The following is a 13,661-nucleotide window of genomic DNA, read 5'->3' on the forward strand; positions in this document are numbered from 1 at the left end:
GAAGTGTCTTTTCCCTCTGCTGTGTTCCAAAACCAATTTACACCTCTCATTGCCCGTCTCCATTTCTTCTTTTTGATACAGCCATTTCTGCATCCTATTTCCTCTGAGCATAAAGTCCTTGAAAGGATGGGCTAGGTCTTGCTCACCTGCATTTTCTATCATGTTTAAAACTGACATGTGAACATACACAAACTCAAATACTTATAAAATAAACAAATAGCTGGAGAGCAAAGGCAGAAAAATGACTTCTGTAAAGGAGACGTAGTTTTATTACTTTATGGCTCCCCCTTGTGTGCCTCTGCAGCACTCTGTCTTCGTTCAGTGCTTGTGCATTGCGGGTTGAGCTTGTATGTTTATTTCCCGAGAGATCAGAAGTTACTAGAAGGGTAGGAGCCCCATCTTACCTGTATTTGTGCCTACAATACTGGGCACAGTGCTTGGCATATTCTTTTTTATCTTGTTTGTTGATTGGCACTTTTTAATGAATGGGAATACTTATGCTAGCATGAAATAATTAGTTTACAAAGTATTTCCCAGCAGAAGTAATGAATGACCTACTCTACTGAGCAGTTAGTTACCTCATTTGTTTTCCTCCAAACTGTTTGTAAGGTGGAACCCGCAAGGCAGGTACCCAAGAGGACCAATACAAAAGGAGTTGTGCCCTGAGGCTTCAAAAGTTTGATCATTCAAAGGACTATTTGTGTCATATGAGGCTCTTTCTACTCACTTCCCTTAAGCCTTCTACATTTGCAAAAAGAATCTATTTGCTAAGGAGCATCATTAATTAGCTTAATAAAGATGAATGACATACACTCTCTGGATGCTGTGGACAAAGGATAATAATTACATTTTTATAGCAAAGAACATCTCCTTATCTCTAAATAAATAGAATCACTAGGCAAGCATTTCTTCTTGACAAGAGGCTGGAGAGGTTTTTATTTTATAATTAGCAAAGTTAGGGGCCTTTGTGATATGCTTATTTAGGGCGATATTTCTAACTATTGTCCACTTAACCATCATTTTAAACATTGAAATCCTGAACACCCATCTGCTTTCTTGGTAACTTATCATGTTCATAATAATACTGTTTACATAATTCATCTGCTTAGTTAAACATTTAATGTGTAAATGTTAATCTAATTTAGATTAAATTATCGGAAACTTCTGGGTTAATGGCCTTTGAATTAATGTAAGTGTTCTATATTTTCTTGTCCCATAGGAGACAATTTGAGGTTAACCTGAATTCCTCTCATTTTACTAAATCAACATTTCAAAACCTTTTCTGAAAAGGTCAGACAGCAAATATTTTAGGCTTTGCAGGCCACAGAAAGTCTTTCTCACATATTCTTCTTTGTTTCTTTCTTTTCTTTTTTTGTTTACAGCCCTTTAAAAGTGTAAAAATTATTCTTAACTTATGGACTGTATGAAAACAGACCATAGGCACGATTTGATCCATGGGCCCTAAACTAAATGTGGTAACACGAACACTTATGTAACAAGGTTCATATGGGTGTGTATAATTACTCAGACCTTATTACCACTTTTTCTCTATAACCGAAGGCTTTTTCCTATCTACGTCTTGTCTGTATAATTACAAAATTGAAAATGCATTGGAGATATTAAATGCTCAAGATCACTGGCGGGTGTGGCTCAGTGGATTGAGCGCAGGCCTAAGAACCTAATGCTCAAGATAGGCTCGAGTTATTTATTTACAATAACTTACATAATTGTAGCAGAGAAATTATAAAGATTATCTAATTTGAAGCCCTTATTTATTGAATAGATAATAGAGCTAAAAAGTCATAAATAAATAAAATTAACCTACAAATATTTGAGGAAGAGCAGGCCTTCAAACGATTCCTTACGTAATTCTCTTAAATTATTGTCACTCAGGATTCTGAAAAACAAAAAGGTTATTTCTGGATCAAAATGCAAAGTAACTACAAGTATTTACTATACAGAACTATATATGGAGAAACCTGGGTAAGGTGCCATCAGAATATGCTAACTTTTGTTTCATGTAAGGGGGTTGATCTCTGCTGTTTTTATTCAAACCTTTCTTTTCATGTCTTCCTTTGTGTCCATCCTTCTCCATCTCACACACACACACACACACACATGCACACACACTCACACACACACACACACACACACTCACTCACACGCAGACTCCTGCTCACTCTTCTGACCAAATCACGTATTTAGTGCTTACTCTCTAGATGACAAAGTCTCTGTTAGAACCTGACTCTGGTGGTACCACGGGGCAGAACTGCCATTTCCTCCCCTCTTTTCCCAAAACGTATTACGGAAGCCCCATACAGAACTATATCAGCTGTGAATGAAGTCATTTAATTCTCTCCCCCATTAAAAAGTTCTTTTGAAAACTAAAATGTGCATAAAAGGGTGTTTGTATTTATCTTGTGCATAAAATTCACACAAGATAAATACAAACACCCATAAAACACCATTCCTGTTGAGAGAGAACACGGCCAGCGTCCCAGAAGCCCCCTGGGTGCCCCTTTCCAATCACAGCTTTTCCTCTGAGTCCCTTTAAGTATGTTAGCAACAACCTGAGTGTGTGATGCTACTTTATTTTATTTTCTAAGTGTATTTTATTGATTATGTTATTACAGTTGTCTTACTTTTTCCCTTTGTCCCTCTCTGCCTGGTAGCCCCCTTCCTTCCAGCAACACCCTGTTCATGTGCATGGGTCGTGCATATAAAGTTCTTTGGTTTCTCTATTCTCTACACTATTCTTAACATCCTCCTGTATGTTACTTTTTCAACTGTAAATTTATAAAATCTAAATATAGATCGTCTTTCTGATAAAAAATTTTTAGCAACCAAATTGAGATTTCAAAGACTTAGAATGGAAAAAAGAATGTAAACTTTCTTATTAACAGTTTTTATATTGATTCCACCTATAAATGTCAATACAATGGATATTTTGAAGACTTAATGTGAAAAAAATGTAGACTATCCTATTAATAATTTATATATTATATATCAAAATGATAATATTTTGGATATTATTAAATAAAATGTATCCACATTTATTTTACTGTCTTTTTTTACTTTTATTTTTAAGTGGATACCAGAAATTTAAGATTACCCATGTGGTTTGCATTATGCATCTAATGAATAGTATTCCATTGTATGACTATACCACACATTATTCATTCTACCACATTCTACCAACATTCTTTTACTTGTATGCTGGTAGACATTTGCCTGAGTTTCTCTAGGATATAACAGGGATACAAAAGTGTTTTCCTAAGATGTTGTGCTATTTCAAGTTAGCAGATTGAAACATGCCAAGTCTCTACCTCCACCAAAATCCCTAATAAAGAAAAAGGTATAAAAGCGTGGCAGCAGCTTCACAAATGCTCGCTTACCAGAAATGCCCCGGAGCAGCCTGCAGCTGAGTGGTTGGGATACTGCAGTAGGATCAGCTGGCAGCACCTCAACCCTGCATCTTCCCTCCTTGGGCCAGGCTGCAAAGGGTGTCTTCCTCCAGGTGGGAGCAACTGGTATTATTAGAAAGGGGGCAGGGTCCCAGAACACTGGAGAAAGGGTATTCATTCTGTGACTAGCCACCAGAAACCATCTCCACCTCTTCCTATTCTCAGGAGTTTCGATCAAAACACAAGCCCCAACAGCTCATTTTCCCTCTCCTCTGCAGCCAGAAACAGAAGCAGTAGGATCTCAATTGCAAATTGCACTCAGGAATGAGCAAAGAACTTGAGAAAGCCAACTCCACTAAGGACAGAAAACAAAAATAAACCTAAGAGTGTATAGGCAATGAATGAGAGTTAACAGAGGAAGCACAAGAGGACTTCAGAATAGCATAATTAATATCCTCAGACAGATGTAAGCAGCTAGTACATCCATTGAAAATAATCAACTCAAGATTATACACATGAAGTGTTACCATTCATAAAAAAAATACTCAGTAAATGAGCAGCAGAATGACAACTGAATAAATCAGAAAGCTGAGAGATCTGGCCAATGAGTTCCCATAGTGAAAAAGGAAGGGGACAGGAATGATCCGCAGACAAACCTGACACCTGGTCTGCCTGAGGAATATTAAGACCTTTGCTTTATCTAGTCTTGCAGCACTGACTAGGAACGTGCTTGGGGTAGGGGTTGGGCGGGGGGGGGGGGGGAGTTTGTACTTGTTTCTTACACCTGGTGAGCAGAAAGGCACATAGCCAGTGTCTCCAAGAGCGGAGTGAGGGAGTGGCAGAGAGCCAGCAAAGAAGCAGCTCTGCAACATGTCAAAATTAGCATCTCTTGCTGGGAGAATCCCCCTCCTGCACATAATATTAAGTCGTACATCCTTCAGGAGCCTTGGGGATTTGAGAACATGCTATGTTGCCTTGTGAAACTATTTCCACCCAGTTCGGCATCTGAAACAGTCCGCTTTCCCTCGCAGTGTCTGTTGGCCACATATTTACATTAACTCCATCTCAGAGCATCACTCTACCTTGAAGCTTAATTCTTTACTCATTGCACATGGCAAAAAATCACAGTCCAGAAACTCCACAACTGACATCAAGGATGGTTCTCAGTTATAAGGTAGTTCATATGACTCAGAAGATAGTTACATTTTTAAAAGAGCATTAAAATAAAAACACAAAAACTTTAATTCCCACAAAAAACTCTTGGAATCCTAAGAATGCATCAAAGACTGACCTCAATGTGAAGTTCACCACGTTAGAAGGAACAGCAGTGATGGTCAGAATATGTGTGAAGGGGGATGGTCAGAGGTGACACTGTGATTCTCTCCTCACCTCCCTTCATACTTCCATGGAAATGGTCCAAAAAAACCCCAAATTAATATGTCCAAAGATGTTTATAGTAAACCTTTTCATAAATATAAAAAGTTGGAAAAATTGTACCTCCCCAAATCACTTAACAAAACTGTGTGTATATAATAAAGCTGATGTACAAAAAGGTCATAGGAAATAATGGTATTTTAAAAAATAAGGACACAAATCAAAGTTGTATATACTAATTTTAACTTTAAAAATGATAAATCTGACAAGGATTCAGTAAGGCCAGAGAAGAAATGAGGGCTAATCCTCCGCTGTTTATAGCAGTCTTCTCTGATTGGCTGCTGCCCACGTCAGACTGTTTGGAGAAAGAGTTTGAATATCAGGGTGGATGGGGAGTAGCTAAAGGGCATGTATGTATTTTGAATGGTTTCTCTTTGTGAAGTTATTTGGATGACAGGAGATTAAAACATTTTGAATAACAATAATAAATGACACCTGGAAGGAAAGTTTAGACTGAGAATGAGTCAGTCATCAAAAAATTACCCCGTAAAAAGGAGCTTCAAATAAGCAACTAACTAGCATAGGATACACTGATTTGCAGAACTTCAGATATTCATTGACTAAAGAAAAAAAAACTATAGGGAACAAGAGTTAAAGCCAGATATAAAATATTCTCACATCATGAAAATATCAAATCCAGGCATGAATGACATTTCAGAAATACCCATGGCTGACTTCTGGCCAGGCTTCCTTTCACCAAACAAGCTTCTCAACGTCACAATATTTACTCTTGAGTCTATATTGTTCACAATCATCCTTAGCCCCACCTCTGTACTTTCTAGAAAATGGAGAAGGCTCAGGGGTTTTTTTTCTTTTACTTTTCTTTCTTTCTTTTTTTTTTTTTTTTTTTTTTGAGTATGAGTAATATTGGTGCGGTGGCTTGGGTAAGGAAATATTTGGTGGATGCTTCCATGGACCTAGGGCTGTACCTTTTTATTAATACTGGGATAATAGAGGAGGGCACCCATGGAGTCATTCAAGATTTGTAGTTGTTCTACAGCTAGGACTTCCTGCTTAGCTGCAAATACCTCTCAGACCATGAGAGCTATTAGTACTTAAGTAAACCTAAAATGCAAACAATAGGCCATTCTAGAATCTATTCACTTTTTCCTTCCCTGGCTTTCTCTCCAAAGAACTTATTAATACTTGAAATGATATCTATTTATTATATTTATGTATTCATTTTTACATTATATTCTTGTAAACCCCATGAGAACCGAGGTATTTTGTCTATTTTGTTCTAAGACCTGTAACCCCGGCATGTAAAAAAATTCCTGGCACACAGCAGATGCTTCATAAATATTTGTTCAATGAATTCGGAAAGTGACAGGTATCGGTTTTCAGGATACTACTTCTATTTAAACCAAATCATCCATTTATCATCACTCATGAGGTTCAGTACAGCTTTACAGAAAAGGAAATGTCTTTCTTCTCCCCTACATTTGTGACTCTTAATCTTTTGAAACAGGAGCCCTGTGAGAACTTCGTAAGAGCTATGAACCCTTTCCCTAGAAAGCTGCCTTGTTTTGAATACACGGGAAAGTGTGCGTGTAATTTCCATTCCTGGATCATCCCTTCAGGGCAGAGGTCAGTGAATAGGATTGAATGGATTGAATTCAGGGTCCAAACCTGAATGGGACATAAAATTAAATCTCTGTTTTCTCAAACCTCTAATGAAATTCGCATTGTCTTGCCTTGTGGATGTAGGCAACTAACCAACTAGATGAACAGGATAGTAGTTAATTTGGTCTCCAGCAGAAACCACAGATATTTTCATGTCACATATTTGTGGCAGATGTCATTCTCACCACTCCTTTGAAGTTATAACAGTTGTTAGGAAAAAAAGAGTTGTTAGATCTACCACTATAGCTAGTTACTTAATATGTTAAGAGAAACAGATTTATTACTATATCAATAAACTTTTAAAAAAATATTTTGAAAACTGTATTTCAATAATAGTTTTGCCTTATTTTCTTATGCATTTTAGCTTATAAATCATTTAAAAACATAGTCCCCAAGAACAGAGGCTTCTGTACGTAACCAGACAGACTAATGGGGAAAAAAAATGTTAAGAAATCCTTCCCCGAGGGTCTCTTGACCCTCAGTATGGAACCTCTCCCTTAAAAGGTACAAATCTCAAGCTGACTTAGAAATCTTCAACACTTACCAGATTGATGTTTTTGTGTATAAGCTCCCAAACACACACAGGTTGTTAAAAAATTAATGTTTAATTTTCAAGTGAAAAAATATGTAACATATATTCTCATGGCTCAAAATTCCAAAGGCGTATAATACACAACCCAAGTTTTTTCTCTTACAACATCTTTCAAAACTACCCCACTCCCTCTACTCCTTAAAGGAAACTAATGTTATTTATTTCTTGTGCCAAATGACTTTCATTTTTCTTACAAGTTTGGGAAATAAAATCTCCAAGTCAATTACTATCATGGGAAATATAAACTATACATAGTTTCAAAGGAGTTCATAAGTTAAAATAAAACAACTGCCCAGTTCTAGCATTTTTCTTTGCCAATAAGATATCAGACTAAGGGAGGAATCTTAGAGGGTGATCATAAACCCTACTTTTAGATTACTGGGGCTACTATGTCTCTTATTATTAATTTAGAAGTCATTTATAACATCTGTTCAAGTTGAACTAATAGTATGACACACACACTGTCCTGAAAAATGCCAGTTAATTACGTTGAATGTAAATATTTTTTCCCAAATTACTTAGGTACCTAAACTGACTTTTGTACAAATCGATAAAAAAAAAAAAAAACCCTCAATGATTTAATTAAAATAGGCAAAAAAGGACAGGGCAAATTCAGAGAAGAGATATAAATGTTCAATATTGAAAGATAGTTAAATTTACAAGTAATCAGAAAAATTCAGATTCAGATGAGACCACTTTCATTCACTCACTGGATCAACCAGAAAGTGGAGACCACCCCGTGGTGGAGGGGAGAGGAAAACGAGTGCTGTCCTGGCCTGTTGACTGGAGCGTAAGTTGGCACAACTTCCTTGAGGGCAATTAAAATGTTATATCCATCTAGTCTTCTCCCCAGCAATTCCATTTCTACATATCTATTCTGCAGAAATACCTGCCCATGTCCACAAAGGTACATGTACAAGAATGTTCATTGCAGCAACACATGTAACAGGAAAACTGCACATAATCTAAACATCCATCGGTAGGCGGATTCTTAAACTATAATACATCCACACTGTGGAATATTATGCGAGAGTTTAAATGAACTGGGTAACTAGGAAGGAGACAGATCTAAGACATATCATGAGGTGAAAGGGCCAAGTTATTGTTTATTTACGTTAAAAAAATGAAAATCACACAACACACCTATTGTGCTATCAACAACTGGCAAATACACGGGAAAAGGGCTGGAAGGATATATAGTAAACCAAGAGTAGTGGTTACCTTCAGGGTGGGGGATGAGGGTAGAAGCAGGGTTTTCACTAAGCCTGTTATTTCATTTTTATATGTGGAGCATATAATCATATGTTACTTGTCATAGGGAAAATAAGGTTAAGTTGACTTATTTTAAAGAGGGCCTGCCGAATTTAATTTTTTAAATAAACGCAGAATTGGAACCCATAGAGGTTGATTTGGGATACGGAGGCGAATACCTTTTCTCAGAGCTACTGACCTCACAATTCTGGACCAAGAAGGATCTTATAATGCAGTTGGGGGGGGGGAGGGGTTGTATTCCTTTTTGGAGAGAATATACTCACAGTTTCTCAGTCTCATGGTATGACTTCCACGTATCCTTATCAAACTGAGAAATAGAGTTGCCTTTCAAATTTCTGTGAAGAAACACAGTTAATATATTTACATAAGTAGGAAAAGAATGAACAAAGTGAAACAATCATGGCATTAATCCCCCTCCCCCTTGTGGGGATTAATCAAATGCAGAAAACACCACCTTTCTCATTCCCATAGCTATCAGCTTCCCAGTTCACCCAGTTAGCGCAGACATAATGTGGGGCCGCGGGCACAAACAATGAGGCATGTCCTCGGAACCTGAACTTCTTACCTTGGCTAGGTAATGCAAGTTAATTACTTTGAATGCATTTTTTTCCCAAAATCACTAGGGTCTAAAATGACTCTATGCCGTCACAAAAGGTGGGAGCTCCTTTTTTCTTTCTGCTGCATAGTATTCCACTGTGTAAATGTGCCACAGTTTTTTTGATCCACTCCTTTACTGAGTACTTGGGCTGTTTCCAGCACTTTGCTATTGTAAGTAGCGCTGCTCGGAACATAACAGTGCATAAATTCTTTTGAATTGATGATTCAGGATTCTTAGGGCATATTCTCAGCAGTGGAATTGCTGGGTCAAAAGGCAGTTCCATTTTTAGTTTTTTAAGGAAATTCCATACTGTTTCCCACAGTGGCTGCACCAGTCTGCATTCTCACCAACAGTGCACTAGGGTTCCCTTTTCTCCGAATCTTCATAAGTGAAATAAGCCAGTCAGTGAAAGACAAATACTATTTGATCTCACTCATAAAAGGAATCTAATAAACAAAATTAAGTAACAAACAAAATAGAACCAGAAGCATGGAAACATGGAACAGACTGACAGTGACCAGAGGAGAGGGGAGAGGGGGATAACAGTAGAAGAAGGGGAGGGGACTAGACAAAGAACATGTATGAATGACCCACAGACATGGACAACAGTGTGGGAATTTACTGTGGGAATGGGGGGTGGGGTGGGCAGAAGAGGGCAAAGGGGGAAGAAGTGGGACAACTGTAATAGAATAACAATTTAAAAATTCTTAAAAAAATTTTTAAGCCAAAAAAATGACTTCTTCCATAAATCAACAGGGAAATAATAATTCAACAGAAAAATGGCAAAAACTTATAATTATCAGCAAATTAACATAAAGAAACCTTATGCCAGGCCACACCAAAACTTTGGGTCCATGCCCTGTGTGGAACTCTCTCCAGGTGTTAGAAGGATAACAGCAATTAGAAATGAGAAGGACTAATACAGAAAGATCTCACAGACATATTCAGCAAGGAAAAGCAGAAATCACTGAGCAAAGAGTAAGGTTTTACCTTTGTAAGGGGAAAATTGGGAAAGAAAGAAAGAAAGAGAGAGAGGGATGGGGGAGGAAGGGAGGGAGGGAGGAAGGGAGGAGGGGAGAGAGTGAGGGGTGAGAAAAAAGAGAAAAGAAGGGGAGAGAAGAGAAGAAAGGGAGAGATTAGAATAGACACACACCAAAATGGTAACAGGAGTGGTAGAAAAGGTTGGGTGGGGTTTTCACATTTTACCTTATACACTTTTATGACTTTAAAAACCACCACTACCACCACGACAACACTGTGAGAATGTATCCATGAATTACAAGTGTTTCAAAGAAGCTGTTAGATTCCTGTGTTCAGTTTCAACCATTACCTCTGTGGATGACTCTGAATCTTTACCTTTAGCTTTGTTCTCTTCCCTCAGCAGCAACTTACCTATTCAGTTTATATTCACACTTCTCGGGAAGGTCAGAGAAGTCAAACGGATCTGTCTGTCTGTCCGCATAGTGGACATTTCCACTCAACCAGAGTCCTTCTGGCTGCTTTATGCTCCCCTGCCTCCCAAAATGCCCAAACTGAACTCATCTCCTTCAACCTGGCCCTCTTTCCCAACTGCTGTTTGTACACCTGTTATACCACCATCACTCACCTCATCATCCAGGACAGAAATTTTACAGGGTCATATTTGATTTTCGTCTTTCCTGTCCATCCCATTGCCCAACTCCGATCAGTTACTAAAGCTGTCAGTTTTTCCTTTATACTGTTCCCAGGATTCTCTTCTACTCCTATCACAACCGCTCAGATTCAATGCCTTCTCACTTCACCCCTAGATTTTGCTTGAGTACTCTATTGGACTCCCTGAATCAAGCTTTCCTCTCAAGGCCACTCCACATATGGAGTCTAAAATAATCCTCATATTTTAATCATCTGTCTCTCTCACCTGAAAACTTTCAGTGGCTCTCCCTATCTCAGGAGAACTTCCAAACCCCTGTAGCCAAGGTTTTTCATAATCATATGTGTTCACTGCTTCCTAAACCAATTCTTTACAGCCAGACTGGTCTATTAAGTCCTGGTCATTCCTGCAGCCATGACTTTGCCTAGACCGTCCTCACTATTTTCTCTCTATGTAAGAAACGATAGCCACCCTTTAAGTCCCCACTAAGGTTAGAGCTTAGCTATGCAGCCTTCTGACTTCCGTTCCCCCATGACTACAGATTCTGCTGAATCATAGCACCTCTGGTCTGTACCTTTTAGTATTTAATTATATATCATCTCCCTTTTTAGTCACATTCCCTTTCTTCCCACTTATCATTGTCATGTTTCTTAGACAATGTCATACTTCTGTGGCTCCCACAGTACTTAGCCCTGGTTAGACACAAAATGGGCGATCATATATATATATATATAAAGCCAGGTGGCAAAGGTGAGTTCTGCATGTAACTGGATATATGTTAGGCACTGTTGTAAGTACTGCACACATTAACTCATTAACTCATTAACTCATCTAATCTCACAACAACCCTGTGTGGTGGTGCTATCAAAATCTTTATTTTACAGATGAAGAAATTGAGCCCCAAAGCTAATACATGACACAGCTGGGTTCAAACCAGACCCTCTGGCTCTGGAATCTCTACTCTTAACCACTTTGTTGTATCACCACCAATGAGATGGGGAGGGGGCAGCGTCGCTGTAAAGAGGTTGGAGCAAAGGTGGGAGGAGAGCAGAGGTTAAGGAATAAAACGATGGGGCTAAAAATATCAATACAGAAAAATAAGCAGTTACAAGGGAAAGACTGGTAAAGGAGGGAATGATCCTAAGAAGGAGAAAGAAGGAATAGATGACAAACTAAACATAAAAACAGGAAGTCAGTCAGTGGGTTTGGAAAGATGAGGAAGGCCCAGGAAGACCTGGAGGAAAAGGTTGGCATGTCAGGCAGGATGAGAGAACAAACAAGGAAAGGCAATTCTTACAAGACGGTGAAGGTGCCGTTGTATGTGTTGGGCTGAGGCACAGGCACTCTGTGGAGCCTCTGCTTTGGGCCGAAACCAGTACATGACAGCGTCTCATTATTGCAGGTACAGAGCTCACATACGTTCATAATGGCATTCTGTTCAGCTGTTGGAGGACCTGTCTCAGATGACACTGGATGCTGAAATCTGATAAACTGCTCATCCAAAGTTGGACTTATCATCTGAGACGAGTCTAGGTGCTGAGTATAAACAGTTTGTGGACGTGGAAGTGTCACCTGAGGGTGTTCTGGAGGAGCTGTAGTCTGCTGCAGGGCTGCTGGATGGTCATCCTCCACAGAAGCTTCTGGCCTTATGCTGAGCTCCAGGCTCAAAGGCGGACCATTTATCTCAGACCAGGTTGGCTGCTGAGGCTGGACAGGCTCTGGACGTGGAAGTGTCACCTGAGGATGTTCTGGAGGAGCTGTAGTCTGCTGCAGGGCTGCTGGATGGTCACCCTCCACAGCAGCTTCCGGCTTTATGGTGAGCTCCAGGTCCAAAGGCCGACCTGTTGTCTCAGACCAGCTTGGCAGCTGAGCCTGAACAGGCTCTGGAAGTGGAAGTGTCACCTGAGGGTGTTCTGGAGGAGCTGTAGTCTGCTGCATGGCTGTTGGATGGCCACCCTCCACAGTAGCTTCCGGCTTTATGGTGAGCTCCAGATCTGAAGGCCGACCTGTTATCTCAGACCAGCTTGGCTGCTGAGCCTGAACAGGTTCTCGATGTGGAAGTGTCTCCTGAGGGTGTTCTGGAGGAGCTGTAGTCTGCTGCATGGCTGTTGGATGGCCACCCTCCACAGTAGCTTCCGGCTTTATGGTGAGCTCCAGATCTGAGGGCCGACCTGTTATCTCAGACCAGCTTGGCTGCTGCGCCTGAACAGGCTCTGGATATGGCAGTGTCAAATGAGGGTGTTCTGGAGGAGCTAGAGTCTGCTGCAGGGCTGCTGGATAGTCACCCTCCACAGTAGCTTCCGGCTTTATGGTGAGCTCCAGGTTCAAAGGCCAACCTGTTATCTCAGACCAGGTTGGCTGCTGAGCCTGAACAGGTTCTCGATGTGGCAGTGTCTCCTGAGGGTGTTCTGGAGGAGCTAGAGTCAGCTGCATGGCTGTAGCATCAGCCTCTGAAGTAGGCTGGGATGAAGATGATTTTGTGGTTTCAGAGAGCTTTGGAGGGAACTCCTCCTGGCTGGGAGGTTCAACCGCCTCAGTAAATTTTGCAAAATAAGCCGAGACCTCCTTCGCAGTCGCCAATACTTTAATATTCTTTGGAGGCTGTGGTGTTATCACATATGGCAACACTGGATATCGAGCTTTACCCAAACCTAGAGGTGAGACTGTCACCTTAAGATACATAGAGGTTTTCGGACGCCGACCTGGACCCTTCTGCCGGAATGGAGAAGGCTCTACACTGGCAAGAGGCAATTGCAGCAGAGGTGAACTCTTCTGCTCAATTGAAGATTCAGTATTTTCAGGAGTAGTTGGAAGCTCCTCTTGCACTCCATACACGAACAAAGATTTTAACAACTTAGGGGATATTGCAGACTGAGTTGAGGCCTCTTCCTCGGTAGAATATGGTTCTCCCACCTCAGAGGCTTCTGGTTCCTGAGCAGGGATCTCTTGAGGGGTTGGAGATGGTTCATTTTCCTCAGGTGAAATGGAAGTCAGTAGGACAGGATCCAGGGCCAACTTTGGAAACCGAGCTGGAGCTGCGTGGATCAGCAGCCATAACAGCTGCCACATGAAAAGGAGCCGTGGGGCCCAGAGGTACAGCCCGGACAT

At 40.2% G+C, this 13,661-nt stretch overlaps 1 protein-coding gene across 1 annotated transcript in view; it reads right to left on the reverse strand.

Annotated features, from left to right (window-relative positions):
* Window positions 1-13,661, reverse strand: part of LOC112316502 (leucine-rich repeat-containing protein 37A-like) — a 32,523-nt gene extending 18,862 nt beyond the window's left edge. The window contains exons 1-3 of the mRNA XM_053911266.1: window positions 11,851-13,661; window positions 8,589-8,660; window positions 1,826-1,897 (exon numbers count right to left, since the gene is read on the reverse strand). Coding sequence (XP_053767241.1) covers window positions 1,826-1,897; window positions 8,589-8,660; window positions 11,851-13,661 — 1,955 coding nt within the window. The remainder of the gene's footprint in view (window positions 1-1,825; window positions 1,898-8,588; window positions 8,661-11,850) is intronic.

The sequence above is a fragment of the Desmodus rotundus genome, chromosome 9 (assembly GCF_022682495.2).
Source record: "Desmodus rotundus isolate HL8 chromosome 9, HLdesRot8A.1, whole genome shotgun sequence".
NCBI lineage: Eukaryota > Metazoa > Chordata > Mammalia > Chiroptera > Phyllostomidae > Desmodus > Desmodus rotundus.